Below are 16,883 nucleotides of genomic sequence, written 5' to 3'. Positions count from 1 at the left end.
ATCTTCAGTGGCAGCAGTACGTACTTTCTGCAAGATGCACTGAAGCAATTCACCAAAGGTCCTTAGATAGCACCTTCTGAACCTCCAACCAGAAGGAGAAGGGCCGCAGATACCTGGGAACACAACCGCTAACTGCAAGTTCCCTTTGAAACCAATCACCAGTCGACAGTGTGGTGCTGGAAAAGCACAGCAGGTCAGGCAGCATCCGAGGAGCAGGAGAATCGACGTTTCGGGCATAAGCCCTTCATCAGGAATCAGGCTTATGAGGAGAAAGTGAAAAACCATGTAAGGAAAGCAGAGGGATTTTGTAATGAGACTAGCTCCAAGCAAAAATGGAAAGCCTTTTGTACGGTGGTGAATGCTATGTAATTTGCATATATCAGTATCGTGGCTGACTTGCCGTGCTTTTCCAGCACCACACTCTCAACCCTGATCTCCAGCATCTGCAGTTCTCCCTTTCTCCTAGTTGTAATCAATCATCATCCTGACTTGGAAACATATCACTATTCCTTCATTGTTACTCAGTCAGAATTGTGGAATTCCCTCCCTAAAGACATTTTCGGTCAAGCTACAGCACATGAACTTGCCACAGTTCAAGGACAGAACAAACTTCCACCTCCTCAAGGGAAACTAGGGATGGGCAATGAATGCTGGCCAGCCAGTGGCACCCACGTCCCATAAATGAATTTAAAAAACCCTTCACAAAAGTATCCAACATTCATACGCCTGTAGTTTGAAATCAATATTCTAAAACTATCCTGATAAATTACATAGCATTCACCACTGTACAAAAGGTTTTCCATTTATGTTTGGAACCTGTCACCTTATAAAATCTCTCTGCTTCCCTTACATGATTTTTCACTTTCTTTTAAACGTTCTATATTCAGCTTGGTTCTCTTCTTTTTTCCCCATCCCTGAAGCTTTTGATTTGTTTGCCCTACCTTTTTCCTTTAAAGAAATGAACTTTGGCATCTGAACCATCAGTTCTGCCACCTGATTCGGTTACAGTTTTGCCTATTTTTTGATTCCAGTTTATCAAGCCATTGAATTTTGTTTTCACCCAGTTAATTATTCTTAGTATGGATTGTTCTTTGTCTTTTTTCTTGCTAATCTTTCTTTCTTTCTTTCTGTCTTTCTTTCTTCTTTTATTTCTTCTTTTCTTTTCTTTTTTTCTTTTTTCTTTCTTGTTGATCGCATGGCTAATATTTGTTTACATCATTCATTGCCATTGAACTGAGTAGCTTGCTTGGCGCTTTATGGGAAAGTTAAAACTCAATCATATTTCTCTGCGTCTGGAGTCACATAAGCTAGACTAGATGAAGATGGCAGATTTCCTTCCCCGAAGGGCATTGGTAAACTAGCTGGGCTTTTATGACTGGAAATATATTAATGATTTTAACAGCAATTAATGGTCACCATCACTGAGACTAGTTTTCGATTTCAGACTTTTATCATTTAAACTTAAATTTCACCCACTGCCATGGTGGAACTTGAACATATGTCCTCAGAGCACTAGACTGGATTAGTTGTCCAGTGATGCCAGCATATTGCCACCTCTCCTCCTTGCCATAAAATGTCTGTAATGTTCAGTGTTCCCAAAATGATCTTCTACTTGCGCATGATCCTGAGAACCAAGTCTAGAAGTGCTTCCATTCTCTTTGGATTGGAAATAAGCTGCTGTGGAAAATTCTCTTACACATTCCCTGGGAGCATTTGCTGTCTTGACTACACTACTACAACTTCAGTGCATGTACAGATGATTATAGTCCTGTATTACAGCATCTTATTAATTCTTGCACCTCTGTAATTTCCTTGCAAATTTATTTTCCCTACATCTTTCCCACTAATTGATGCCTATAGAATCTACAAACAGATGTAATGCTCTTTTTTGATCTTCAGTTCTAGTCAAGTAATCTGTACTTTACTACTCTGGGACATCTTTTCTCCATGCCACCACACCTCCACTTTTTTCCTTTTGTTCTTCTTTGTTTCCAGAACACCTTTTACAACCTAAAAATATTAATCTTCTCTATCTGTTGGACTTATGGTTCAAATTCTGATTATTAGAGCACTGTATTTTTCAGTGTGTATGTCTGACTATCTTTGTTTAAACTGTGGAACAACATATAAAGTGCAGTTTTCATTTCCTTGGAATTGGTGAAAAGGGGAAATAATGGGATGGGTTGGTCCTCAAGAAACATTTTCCCTTCTTGCCATCTCACTAATTAAATTCTGGGTGAGAAGTTGCATGGGTGACTTTCTCGACCTGTCAACAAACAAAGCTTTCAGATGGTCAGTTATGTGTCATGTAAGATTTTTTTAGATTTTATTGTCACGTGTACTCAAGTACAGGAGTACAGTGCAAAGTGTAGAATGTCACCACACATAGTGCCATTTTAATACCAAGGTACCTAAGTACAAAGAGAGCTTAGGTACAAAGTAGAAAGAGAAACAACAGTTAAAAAGTTAAACATTACTTCTTAGAATATTAGAAAAGTAAAGAAACAGGTCATAGAAACAGCTCAGTACAAGCCCTTCAGCCCTTAATGTTGCGCCAACCTGTGAAATTAATCTGATCATCTAACCTACACCGTTCCATTATTATCCATAAGTATGTCCAATGCCCATTTAACTGCCTTTAACGTCTGCGAGTCTATTACTGTTGCAGGCAGGCAGTTCCACCCCCCTCCTTCTCTCTGAGTAAAGAAACTACCCCTGATATCTGTCCTAAATCTATGTCCCCTTGTGTTAGTCTTCACCATCCGAGGAAAAAGGTTCTCTCTGTCCACTGTATCTGACCCTCTGATTATCTTATATGTCTTCATTAAGTCACCTCTCAACCTTCTCTCCAACGAAAACTACCTCAGTTCTCTCAGCCTTTCCTCATAAGACCTTCCTTCCATACCAGGCAATATCCTAGTAAATCTCCTCTGAACCCTTTCCAAAGCTTCCATATTCTTCCTATAATGCAGTGACCAGAACTGCACTCAATCCTCCAGGTGCAGCCTTACCAATGTACTGTGCAGCTGAAGCATGACCTCGTGGCTCCAAAACTCAATCCCCCAACCAATAAAAGCCAACACACCAAATGCCTTCTTAAACCTGGGTGGCAACTTTCAGGGTTTTCGCACCTGGACACACAGATCTCTCTGTTCATCCACACTGCCAAGAATTTTATCATTAGCCCAGTACTCTGCATTCCTGTTACTACTTCCGAAGTGAACTGCCTCACACTTTTCCGTATTAAAATCCATTTGCCACTTCTCAGCTCAGCTTTGCATCTTATCTGTGTCCCTCTGTAACCCATAACATCCTTTTGCACTATCCACAATTCTGCTTGACTTAATGTCATCTGCAAATTTACTAACCCATTCTTCAATGCCCACATCCAGATCATTGATAAAAGCCCCAAAACAGATCCTTGTGGCACACCACTGGTAACTGAGCTCCAGGATGAACATTTTCCATCAACCACCACCCTCTGCCTTCTTTCAGCTAGCCAATTTCTGATCCAAACCGCTAAATCACCCTCAATGCCGAAACTCTGTATTTTGTGCAATAGCCTACCGTATGGAACCTTATGAAAAGCGTTCTCAAAATGAATTCCATATACACCACCGTATACACTTCAACCGCTTTACCTTCATCCACCTGTTTTGTCACCTTCTCGAACATCTCAATAAGGTTAGTTAGGCATGACCTACCCTTCATAAAACCATGTTGACTACTCCTAATCAAATTATTCCTTTCCAGATTATAAATCCTATCTCTTATAACCTTTTCCAACACCTTAACACAACTGAAAATGAGGCTCACTGGCCTATAATTACCAAGGTTGTCCTGACTCTCCTTAAACAAGGGAATACCATTTGTTATCCTCCAGTCTTCTGGCACTACTCTTGTCGAAAATGATGACATAAAGATGAAAAGCTCTGCAATCTCTTCCTTGGCTTACCCGAGAATCCGAGGATAAATCCCATTTGGTCCAGGGGTCTTCACTATTTTCAGATCTCCCAAAATTGCTAAAACTTCCTCATTATCAACTGCAATCCCATCTAATCTTGTAGCCTGTATCTCCATATTCTCAGTAACATTACCCTTCTCCAACGTGAATACTGATGAAAAGTATTCATTAAACGCTTCTCCTATGTCCTCAGATTCCAGACACAACTTACCACTACTGTCTTTGATTGGCTCGAATCTTCCTTTAGTAATAGTTCACATTAGAGTTTTTAAAATTTAAACTAGTTTAACATAGTTAGAAAGTTCAACAGACTTTGAGTCCTCCATTGATCTTGCTCTGTTATCTGTTCTCGACATCGCTGCAACAGATACTGTCGCTGCTGCCGAAACTGCCACCTGCCCGATCTCCCAAAGTGCCTGGGACCGTACCCGGGCAGGGTCCATCTTGCATGCAAAGCTGAGACACTAGCTGACAGATCACCATGAGACCAGGCTGGGAGCTGGTGAGCAATGTGGGATCAGCCATGAGCTGCCAAGAGACCAAGCTGGGACCCACCACAAGTCAAGAGACCTGACCGAGGCCACCGAGAGACAAAAGGGAAAAAAAAGAGAAGGAAACTGAAGGAGCAGACGAGCTCTAGTTAGAGCATCCCACTCCACTACCGTCCCGACTGGAAGAAAGAGTCTTGACCTGCCATTTTCTCCCCACAGGGATGAGAAAAGCAACTCATTTCTGGACTGGAAAGCCAAAATGACCTGCCTGCTGGGTTATGTGAGCCCTCCTATTTTCCTAAACTGGGGACAGTCGGAGGCACAGATCCGGGAGATCAAGATGGTCTCTGATCCCCAACCCACTCTCCCTGTAACCCCCAACCATGTGTGAAAAGTACTAATATCACACAGTTGGTTCTCCTCAGGAGTAACCCTCAACTGGTAGACTTTTAAGATGCGGAAAGCATCTTAACCAGGGATGCAGTGACCAAGTTTAGCTCACCAGTTTAGCTCTGAATGAGAAACAACATCTTGTCGTTCACCACTCAGTAGCCTGGACTCAATAACTTGGATCCTACCTTCTATCTCTGTCTTGTTCTGTACTCTTGCGTTTCTTCCCCACTTTTCCTTGCACTTTGCTGGGTTGGTCTTTGTCTTGTTTCTCTCCATGACCCTTCTTGTTGCATTTAAATGATTTTTATGTCGCAATTTGTGCCTCAAACCCTTTGTTTTTTCACTGCATGCATTATCTTGCTCTTCAACTCAAACATTGATCAGCCTTTGTCCCGTGTCCTAAAGGGAAAAAAAATAATTTAACCTTGGTGATTTCGGTGCTGGAGTTTGGAGGGACACAAACCTTTTGAAAAGTGTGATTGATAAGAAACACCAATACAATCCTCCTCATAGAATGGCCAGAGCATAGTCTGTTAATAACAACCTGTTTTATCAGAGACACAAACTTAATGTGCCTCATGGCAACACCTTATTGCGGATATTGACACCTGTTAACTATGCAGTTCCATATTCAGATAAAGACAAGGATGTTTGCATCACCTGTGTCAAGGCAGGAGCTGATGATTGCTGGATGAACCATTGCCCCAGAAAAGGCAGTAGAAGTGCTGCTGCAGAAAAGTCAATGTTGATGGATTCAAAGCCTTCTAGACCAAAGAATTACAGATCATTTACGAGATTCTGGTTGTTTTATATGTGGATTCCATGACGTTGGAAGAGAGACAAAACAGCAGTTTCAAAATAAATTAGTGGACAATGCAATTAAGTGACATTTTTGATTCCTAATAAATGTTTCTGCAGCCACTGTATTGATTCCATCTGTCAGTACCTCATGTGTGGTCTACAGTTCTATGGTCCAAGAGAAAAATATGTCACCTAAGAGTTCCCGTCCCACTAAGCCAAAGTTAATGATTTAGGTGAACATTTCTTGAGCACCTGCATTCTCTGAAGCATTGACTTCTTTCCATCTCTACACATTTGAAACAGATTAATCACATGCCAAAGTAGGGAGATTTTAAACCCAGCAAGAGGAAGAACCAGGCATAGGCCTTTCAGAAAACTCCTCTCAAGTCACTCCAAAGGTGGTCAGGCCCTTCACCTCTGCCATGCCTTCCAAAAAACAAGCTAATTGTGGAGCCTATTCTATAATTATTTAAATTTGTAAATTCTAGCAATTGTAAAAGGTAGTTGTTTGTTCTGACAGGTTCTGAAGAAGACTGATAAGGATATGGTTACCGTTGTTGCTGCTGGGGTGACAATGCAGGAAGCGTTGACTGCAGCTGCTAAATTAGCTGAAGAGGGTAAATATAAAATAATTGGTGTTCAAAGTATATAAAAGTAAATTTGTCTTTGCTGGTTTTAAAGTTAATGAGCAATCTCTGTACAAGCAAATTCTTCGCTACAGTATTTTTTGTATCACAATTGATCATATTCTATTAGATCATATTAAAACTAACACTGAGATGCATCTTACATTATGTGATGTAATTACCTCTTTATAGAATCCTTCTCATTAACTTCTAACTCCTAGAATAAAAATGATTTTCTTGGCATTGAATAAGAATTTCATTTCTACATGAATTAGTGAGTACAGTGTAGCACTGCAACATCTGACAATGCATCACTCCCTTTAGAATGACAGTGGTTAAACTAGGTTCATTGCTGAAGGTCTGGGTGGGAATTCATAGAGATTAATATTCATTCTATTAAATAAGTACCGGGTAAGAAAGTTGACAAAGACAGAAAATGTTAGAAATGTTTAGCAGGTTAGATAGCATCTGTGGAAAGAGACATTAATTCTGTTCACTATTTCTGTATCCACATTATCTACTTTTAGCTTAGCTTTTCAGCATTTGTAGTAGTACATTGATTTGTGTTAAAGAAAAAGTCAAATCCAATAATTAGTGTGCAACTAATAATTATTATTATTAGCAAGTTTTGAGAAGATATGTAGCACAGTTTGAGGTTCTGGATGTAGGTTTGCTCGCTGAGCTGGAAGATTAATCTTTGATTTGAAAACAAACCTTCTAGCTCAGCGAGCAAACCTGCATCCAGAACCTCAACCTGAGCGACAAATCTCAAAACTTGCTAACACCTATGGGCACATACTGGCCCGAAAATGGGAAACCAATGCCATCCGACAGAGCACCACCTGCTAACAGCTGTAATTCCTTCATGAATGCCTAAGGAAACAGGTACTACCGAAATGTCTTATGAAAACGAACCTTCCAGCTCAGTGAGCAAACCTACATCCATAATTATTATTATTTACTTATTTTGTGTTAGTCAATGTGGGCTCTGCTGTCCAACCATGGATAATTGAAAGCTTGTTTCAAGGGGGGTTTCAATAGTGGGAAGATGTAGGATAGGAGGAGGTTGGGGACAAAAGCATGAGGGGATTTCTAGATGAGAACAAGGAATTCAGTGTCTTGGGAATCCTCCTGCAAAAAGTTGGAGATTTCAAATTCTCTCAGTTCTACTTAATCTATCTTCCTTGTGAGCATGGGGTATCCAGAAACTGCAGTTAGAAATAGTCAAAGTGTTTGCATGATGTATAAACAGATGATAATCTAATCAAAAATATGTTTCATTTTACAGATATCTTTATCCGAGTGGTTGATCCATTTACAATTAAACCACTTGATGATAAAACTATTGTATGTTGTACTAAAGGCACCAAGAAAAAGCATGTTATCACTGTGGAGGATCACTATTACGAAGGTAATATTTTAAAATGTGCTTGGACCAGCCCAGTGATGAGCATGTGGCTTTGTGTGTGGGAAATCATGTGTCACAAACTTGATTTGAGTTTTTTGAAGTAGTAACAAAGAGGATTAATGAGGGCAGAGTGGTGGGTGTGATCTATATGGACTTCAGTAAGGCGCTCGACAAGGTTCCTCATGGGAGACTAATTAGCAAGGTTAGATCTCACGGAATACAAGGAGAACTAGCCATTTGAATACAGAACTGGCTCAAAGGTAGAAGACAGAGGGTGGTAGTGGAGGTTGTTTTTCAGACTGGAGGCCTGTGACTAGTGAAGTGCCACAAGGATCGGTGCTGAGTCTACTATTTTTCGTCATTTATATAAATGATTTGGATGTGAGCATAAGAGGTTTCGTTAATAAGTTTACAGATGACACCAAAATTGGAGGTGTAGTGGACACTGAAGGTTACCTCAGATTACAATGGGATCTTGATCAGATGGGCCAATGGGAGTCCTATTCATATACCTATCCAGATGCCTTTTAAATGTTGAAATTGTACTATCCTCCACCATTTCCTCTGGCAGCTCATTCCATACACCTACCACCCACTGAGTGAAAAAGTTGCCCCTTAGGTCTCTTTTATATCTTTCCCCTCTCACCCTAAACCTATGCCCTCTAGTTCTGGACTCTCCCACCACAGGGAAGAGATTTTATCTATCTATCCTATCCATGCCCCTCATGATTTTGTAAACCTCTATAGGGTCACCCCTCTACCTCTGACACTCCAGGGAAAGCAGCCCTAGCCTATTCAACCTCTCCCTATAGCTCAAATCCTCCAACCTTGACAACATCTTTGTAAATCTTTTCTGACCCCTTTCAAGTTTCACAGCATCATTCCAATAGGAAGGAGACCAGAATTGCACACAATATTCCAAAAGTGGCCTAACCAATGTCCTGTTCAGCTGCAACATGACCTCCCAACTCCTGTACTCAATACTCTGACCAATAAAGGGAAGCATACCAAATGCTTTCTTCACTGTCCTATCTACCTGCAACTCCATTTTCAAGGAGCTATGAACCTGCACTCCAAGGTCTCTTTGTTCAGCAACACTCCCTAGGACCTTACCATTAAGTGTATAAGTCCTGCTAAGTTTGCTTTCCCAAATGCAGCACCTCACATTTATCTGAATTAAACTCCATCTGCCACTTCTCAGCCCATTGGCCCATCTGATCAAAATCCCTTTGTAATCTGAGGTAACCTTCACTGCCGCTACACCTCCAATTTTGGTGTCATCTGCAAACTTACTAACGAAAGCTCTTATGATCACATCCAAATCATTTATATAAATGACAAAAAGTAGTGGACCCAGCACCGATCCTTGTGGCACTCCAGTGGTCACAGGTCGCCAGTCTGAAAAACAACCCTCCACCACCACCCTCTGTCTTCTACCTTTGAGCCAGTTCTGTATCCAAATGGCTAGTTCTCCCTGTATTCCATGAGATCTAACCTTGCTAACTAGTCTCCCATGGGGAACCTTGTCGAGCGCCTTACTGAAGACCATATAGATCACACCCACCACTCTGCCCTCATCAATCCTCTTTGTTACTACTTCAAAAAACTCAAATCAAGTTTGTGAGACCTCATTTCCCACGTTGAAAAGTGTGGTGCTGGAAAAATACAGCAGGCCAGGCAGCATCCGAGGAGTAGGAGAATTGACATTTCGGACATAAGCCCTTCTTCAGGAAAGGAATTTCCCACGCACAAAGCCACGTGCTCATCAGTCCATGCCTTTCCAAATACATGTACATCCTGTCCCTCAGGATTCCCTCCAACAACTTGCCCACCACCGACATCAGGCTCACTGGTCTATTGTTCCCTGGCTTGTCCTTACCACTCTTCTTAAACAGTGGCACCATGTTAGCCAACCTCCAGTCTTCTGGCACCTCACCTGTGACTATTGATGATACAAATATCTCAGCAAGGGGCCCAGCAATCACTTCTCTTGCTTCCCGCAGAGTTCTCGGGTACACCTGATCAGATCCTGGGGATTTATCCACTTTTATGTGTTTCAAGAAATCCAGCACTTCCTCCTCTGTAATATGGGCATTTTTTCAAGGTGTCACCATCTATTTCCCTACAGTCTATATCTTCCATGTCCTTTTCCACAATATGAATAGGAAAGGTTTAGAGGGATGTGGGCCAATTGCTGGCAAATGGGACTAGATTAGGTTGGGATATCTGGTCAACATGGACAAGTTGAATCGAATGGTCTGTTTCCATACTGCACATCTCTGACTCTGACTCTAAATACTGATGCAAAATACTCATTTAGTATCTGTGGCCACCTCCTGCGGTTCCACATAAAGTTCCTTGTATGAGCCAAATGTTTTGCATTTTCAAAGAACAGTACAGAACATCTTTATATCCTGTTTGGCCGCAGGCGAGGTCCCAGAGGACTGGAGAAGAGCTAATATTTTCCCATTGTTTAAGAAAGGTAACAGGGATAATCCTGGAAATTACAGGCTTGTGAGTCTCATCGGTGGTAGGGAAATTATTGAAAAAGATTCTTCGCGACAAGATCTATCATATTTAAAAGCAAATGGACTTATTAGCGTTAGACAGCAATGTTTTTTGTGCGAGGGAGGTCGTGCCTCACTAACCCGATTGGGTTTTTTGAGGAGGTTACAAAAACAGTTGATGAGGGAAAAGTGGCTAGTGTTGTCTACATGGACTTCAGTAAAACCTTTGACAGGGTCCCTCATGTCAGACTGGTATAAAAGCTGAAGTCCCATGGTATGAGGAGTGAGCTGGCAAGATGGATATAACACTGGCTTAGTCAAAGGGGACAGAGGGTAGCAGTGGAAGGATGCTTTTCAAAATGGAGGGTTGTGACTAGTGGTGTTCCCCAGCGATTGGTGCTGGGACATCTGCTGTTCATGGTCTACATAAATGATTTGGAGGAAAATGTAGCTGGTCTAATTAGCAAGTTTGCGAACTATACAAAGATTGGTGGAGTTGCAGATAGTGAAGAGGATTGTCCGAGGATACAGCAGGGTATAGATCAGTTGGAGGCATATGGAGAAAAATGGCAGATGGAGTTTAATCTGGACCTGTGAGGTGATGCATTATGGAAGGTCAAGTACGGGTGAAAATTATACTCTGAATGGCGGAACCCTTAGCAGTATTGGTAAGCTTGTGGGATCTGGGTGTGCAGGTCCACATCACTAAAGGTAGCAGTGTGGTAGATAAGCTAGTAAATAAGGCTAATGGCATGCTTGTCTTGATTGATAGGGTCATTGTGCATAAGGATTGGCAACTTATGCTGCAGCTTTATGGAACTTAAGTTAAGCCACACTTGGAATATTACATACAGTTCTGGTCACCAACTACCAGAAGGATGTGGATACTTTGGAGAGGGTGCAGAAAAGTTTTACCAGGATGTTGTCTAGTGTGGGGAATTTTAGTTGTGAAAAAAGATTGGATAGATTAAATTTATTTTCACTGGAACATAGGAGGGTAAGGGATGACCTGATAGAAGTTTATAAGATTGAGAATGACGTAGAATGGAAAGTATGCTGCATTTTCCCAGGGTGGAGAAGTTAATTACTAGGAGTCACAGGTTCAAGATGCAAGGGGGAAGTTTAAAAGAGGGTGCGAGGCAACCTTTTCACACAAAGGGTGGTGAGTGCCTGGAATGCACTGCCAGATGATGTGATGGAAGCAGTCACGAGTGGAATTCAAGAAGCACCACAACGAATATATTAACAGGAAGGGAATAGAAACTTATGGATCCTTTAAATGATGACATTTTTAATATGGAAGGGCAAAATGGAAGAGACCCGGGTTCAATTCCCGCCTCAGGTGACTGACTGTGTGGAGTTTGCACGTTCTCCCCGTGTCTGCGTGGGTTTCCTCCGGGTGCTCCAGTTTCCTCCCACAGTCCAAAGATGTGCAGGTCAGGTGAATTGGCCATGCTAAATTGCCAGTAGTGTTAGGTTAGGGGTATGGGTGGGTTGCGCTTCGGCGGGGCAGTTGGGCCGAAGGGCCTGTTTCCACATTGTAAGTAATCTAATCTAATCTTTAAAAAAAATGTCAGCACAGGCTTGGAGGGCAGAAGGGTCTGTTCCTGTGTTGTATCGTTCTTTGTTCGAACCGAAACAGTTCCTTCAGTCCACCAAGACTATGCCAACACATGATGACTTTCTAAACTAAATATCTTGCACCTCTCATTGCTCCATATACCTCTATTCCCTGCCTTTTCATGTATCTGTCAAGGTGCCTCTTAAACATTGCTATTGTTTCCCCCTCCATCACCAGCTCTGGCAGTACATTCCAGGAACTTATCACCCTGTGTAAAAAAAAAACTTGCCCCTCACATTTCCTTTAAACTTACCCCCGTTTACCTTAAACCTATGTTGCCGAATAATTGACATTTCTACCCTTGAGAAAAGACTTTGACAATCTATTCTATCCATGCCTGTTATAATTTTGTAAATTTCTGTCAGGTCGTCCCCTCATTGCTCAATGTTCAAGTGAAAACAAACGAAGTTTGCCCAATCTCTCCTCAAAGTTAATGTTCTCCAAACCAGGCAACATCCTGGTAAACCATTTCTGTACCCTCTCCAAAGCCTCCACATCCTTCTGGTAAATGTATACAATATTCCAAATGTGGTCTAACAATACTTATATACATCTGCAACATAACTCGCCAATTTTTTGGCTCAGTGCCCCCTCCAACAAAGACAAGCATTCTTAGCTACTAGTGTTGCTACTCTTGGGGAACTGTGGACCTGTATGCCTAGATCCCTCTATATGTTGATGCTACTAAAGGTTCTGCCATTAACAGTGTGCCGATTCCTCCTACATTAGATCTTCCAAAATGCATCACCTTGTATTGTCTGAATAATTTCTTTTCCATCTACCATTTCTCTACCCAAGACTCCAGCTTCTCTATATCCTGCTGCATCCACTGGCAATCCTCCTCACTATCCGCAGCTCCCCCAATCTTTGTGTGTTCTGCAAACTTATTAATCAGGCCATTTACATTCTCCTTCTATATATTACAAACAACAGGAGTCCCAGCATTGATCCCTGTGGAATACCATTGGTCACAAATCAGAAAAATGTCCTTCTACTGCTGCTGTCTGTCTTTGAATAAGCCAATTCACAAAGTTTTGTTAGGATTGAGACAGATCACCCATCTTACACTCAATAAATGCTGGCAAGAACACAGATTAAAAAAAAAAGCATGCAGTGTAAAATCATAGGTTGCATACCGTAGACCATCTCGGGAAATCAGAAGCATATCTGTTTTAAAAAGATCCGACAGCCATAGCAAGGCAAATCACCAAGCACTCCAATATCTGTCAAATAATGGAATGGTTGCAACACAGAAGGAAATTATTCAGCCCATCAATTCATGCCAGTTTTTCTAAAAGATCAATTCAGTTTATCCCACAAGTCCCTGTACAATGTTATAGAAATGTTCAGAAACTACAGAATATGCTTCAATACTATTGTTAGAAATAATAGATGAAATTCTGATAGATAAGATTTTATTCAGCTTTTCTTTTGTTATTATTATTATAGCATTGTATATTACCACTTTGTTCCCTTTTCTCTCGAGCCAATATCCCCGCTGATTTCCCTTTGCTATATACAACCTAATTCTTGCACTTTACATGCTCTTTAAAATTGGCATACGGCATTCTTAAAGGGATCACACTTTGTGCATGACCTGTGTGTCCCCTACATGGCACTTCCTCTATTTTTTTAAAATGCAGTTTACAAGAGCTCATGATGGAGTTTCCAAGTGACAGCAAATGGCAGAAATATAGAAACAGATTACTTCTTGGGTGCAATGTATAACTGATGAAGATAAACTACACTCGTATAAATGCAGAATCATCTTTAATTGATGTGTTAATGCTTCCTGAATCTGGGTCTTACTAAGAACATTGACAGCAGCAAAGATTTGGCATCTGGTGCCAGAAAGGGAAGACTAAACCATACTATCAGTTTCTGAAATTACTCTTGTTGACTGTTTGAACATAGTAGGAGGCAAAATTATTAGTTGTCTCTGTGAGAACATAATCTCTGACTTCATAATGTAATGTCATTATGTTACTGCTTTATAACAATATCTAACTTATGTCTTGTTCTCAGTTTAAAGTAATAAAATCTGATTGCTGTTTATTGTACTCCCAAGTGCGAAATTGTGATCAATGGACTTGCTTGCTCATCTTCTTCCAATACATCCATATCCCTCCCCAATTCATATAACTGTTTTCTGAAACTTCCTTAACTAACTTAATATTCACATTATAGCCTTCGTTAACAGTTGGAGATAATTATTATACCGGAGCCTACTCATATACAGGGGTACTTTAACAACCACTGCAGAATTAGTATTTATTTTTTGATGTGTATATATTTAACAAATGCTGTTTCAGATGATGCATTTATTCTTAAATTGTTGACATGAATAGCTTTTCTATTTGCTTGCAGGTGGTCTTGGTGAAGCAGTGGCAGCTGCTCTTGCTTCAGAACCTACCATTATAGTACACCGCCTGGCAGTGTCTGGTGTACCATTTAGTGCAACACCAGCAGAGCTACTGGAAAGGTTTGAGATTGATGCAAAGGCAATAGTGAAAACTGTGAAAGACATCATTTCAAACTAGACAGAGTCCCCGTATGGTGTAGCACAATGGGCTGAAGTTCTATTCTTTTCAGTGATTTGTTTATATTAGAAATATACTTCAGGTTTTCCTTCAATTTACTTAATTGTAAGCTTTAAGATAATCTATGAAAATTAACTGTAAAAACTTTGAAAATAGTCTTTATAGTGAAAATTGCCTATTGTTTTACAGCAACTGTTTGTTTCTGCTCCGCTGGTGAGCTGATATGCACAAAATATGTCCATTTAATGGTGTACAGATGGTTACAACTCCTGATTTGTTTTTAAGTGATACCTGTGGAAAACCCTACTTTAGTCTTTTCTTTCCCCTTACAATTATTTAAAAAGGCTACCTTCCCAAAGATTAGATGAGGTTTAAAGACACCAGAAACTAGAAGTGACTGTTAATGTTATTACTAGAATAATGCTTAATATGTTTGCATGGTTTTTCTCTGTGATCTATTTTAGTATTGGAATCAATGCAGTTAAAATAAATAAGCTAATGTCTGTGCTAAAATAAACAGAGCAATGTCCTACAAGCATATTAAACTCTATGCTCTTGACAGTGACTCGCCACTCGACTCCCAGGCTATCTTCCTGGACTGAACCAGACTATTCAAAACCTCAGTGTCCTATTTAGGTCCATGACAGCATCCATTCCCATATCTTCTCCATTACAAAGAGTTCCCACTTCCACCTCTGTAATTTTGCCCACTTTCATCCTCAACTAAAGCAGTTTTGTTAAACCATCAGCCATTCCACAAACTACACTCTTCAGAAGTTTTGCTGCCTGGATCCTATTTCACAAATTGTCTTGCTCACCTGTAACCCTGCCCTTGATAATCTAATTGTTTGTGTCTAAATCCCTTCTTGACTTTGCACCTTCTCATGGCTTATAGCTACTTCCCTTTGAAAGCTGTTCCTCTGAATTTGGCCTTATTTCTCCACCATAATTGATTATACCTTCTCTTGCAATTGTGCTTTGGAATTTCCTCAGTAAACGCATTCATGTCCCTCTCCTTCATCAAGGTATTTTATAATTGTTGCTGCTTTACATCATTTAATATAGTCAAAATTAATTTCTACACTGTATTGCATTTGAGTTTCACTCGACACAGCAAGATTCTTAATTCACTAAGTTGCATCATTCTCTCACCAAAACCTTTTTTTTTCAAATAGCTACCGTGTGGATGTAGCTAATTTTCAGAATCTTATAACTCAGTTGTGTTCACAGAACCAAAGCACTCATAACTTGGCTGATGTGTGAAAGAATAAATAATGGAGTTTTGTACAAGTCAGAGATGCATAAGTAACTCACTGCCTCCATTTTACAGCTGGCATAATATAAAAAAGGTTATTTTATGACTTAAAATATTTTAATTAAAACAAGTGTTTTAAAATGTTGCTTCTACAATTTGAGACTCTACAAATATATTCAACTTAAAATTGAGGAGGTAAGAAATGCAACATTTGATTGCAAGGTGCTGTGGCATGGCAAAATAATAAATTTTTTTTAACAACCGAGAAATGAGTTCTGAGGTTTTCTTGTAGCTGTGAGTCAGTGAATCTGAATTTTGCCTCACTAAGCAATTAATTATTATGAGCAACTGCATCCAGCATTAACGTGTGTGCTAATTTGAACCACACTGTTCTGTCAGATGAAAGATGTAACCAATGTGTTTAATGCCCGGGAGCTTTCTACAGTACTTTGGCAGATATATGCTTCTCAATTGAATGAATGGAAAACCTAACTAGCATTTTTCTGGCAAGAATATATAATTGAAGAAAGAAACCAAGCATCTTTTCATGTGAGCACCTCCTACATTGATAATTCATTTTGTTTAATTTGGCCTTTTCTCCAACTGTAGGATGTTTGTGATTCCTGGAGGGTTGGGTTCTGTCACCTACTCTTGGTATTAGCACTATAGAAAGAGAAGATAAGATTCACATTAAGGTGAATAAGACCTTGTGAAATGATCATAATCAGCAATATTTCTTTTATGTACATGAAAGTGAAAGTACATTGGAAGCACAAGTCTCAATTGGAGCAAATCAGTTAGTAATTTGTTTTCCAAAATACTTAGTAATGGGATGATTTGAATTATGTTACCCCAATAGTGAAGAAGAAGAGAGAAAGATGGACTCTATTGCAGTAAAATCGTGCAGTGGTTCAAGATGGTGCTGGATGTGGCCACACTTCGTGTTTAACACACAAAAAAAATCTGAATCTAATTTAATCTCGTGACGTGTGTTGTGGAGATACTAATTAAAAGACCCTATACAGACAACGAGCAAAACTAATGTCATTTCCAAAATACCATGCAAGAACTGTAACAAACACTACATTGGACAAACAGGCAGAGAACTAGCCACCAGGATACATGAACATCAATTAGCCACAAAACGACATGATCCTCTCTCACTAGTATCCTTACATACAGCTAAGGAAAGACACCACTTCGACTGGGACAACACATCCATTCTAGGACAAGCCAAACAGAGATATGCACGAGAATTCCTAGAAGCATAGCATTCC

At 40.2% G+C, this 16,883-nt stretch overlaps 1 protein-coding gene across 2 annotated transcripts in view; it reads left to right on the top strand.

Moving 5' to 3' along the window:
- Positions 1-15,875, top strand: part of LOC122558998 (transketolase-like) — a 56,262-nt gene extending 40,387 nt beyond the window's left edge. For both annotated transcript variants that reach the window (XM_043708052.2, XM_043708054.2), the window contains exons 12-14: positions 6,170-6,266; positions 7,564-7,686; positions 14,179-15,875. In XM_043708052.2, the coding sequence (XP_043563987.2) occupies positions 6,170-6,266; positions 7,564-7,686; positions 14,179-14,351 (393 nt within the window). In that variant the 3' untranslated portion in view covers positions 14,352-15,875. The remainder of the gene's footprint in view (positions 1-6,169; positions 6,267-7,563; positions 7,687-14,178) is intronic.
- The last annotated feature ends 1,008 nt before the right edge of the window (positions 15,876-16,883 follow it).

This window comes from Chiloscyllium plagiosum, unplaced genomic scaffold, assembly GCF_037043375.1.
Source record: "Chiloscyllium plagiosum isolate Xiang-an unplaced genomic scaffold, Cpla_swu_hap1 HiC_scaffold_14, whole genome shotgun sequence".
NCBI lineage: Eukaryota > Metazoa > Chordata > Chondrichthyes > Orectolobiformes > Hemiscylliidae > Chiloscyllium > Chiloscyllium plagiosum.
Note: the sequence above shows the minus strand (reverse complement) of the source record. Positions and strands in the feature narration are given on the sequence as shown.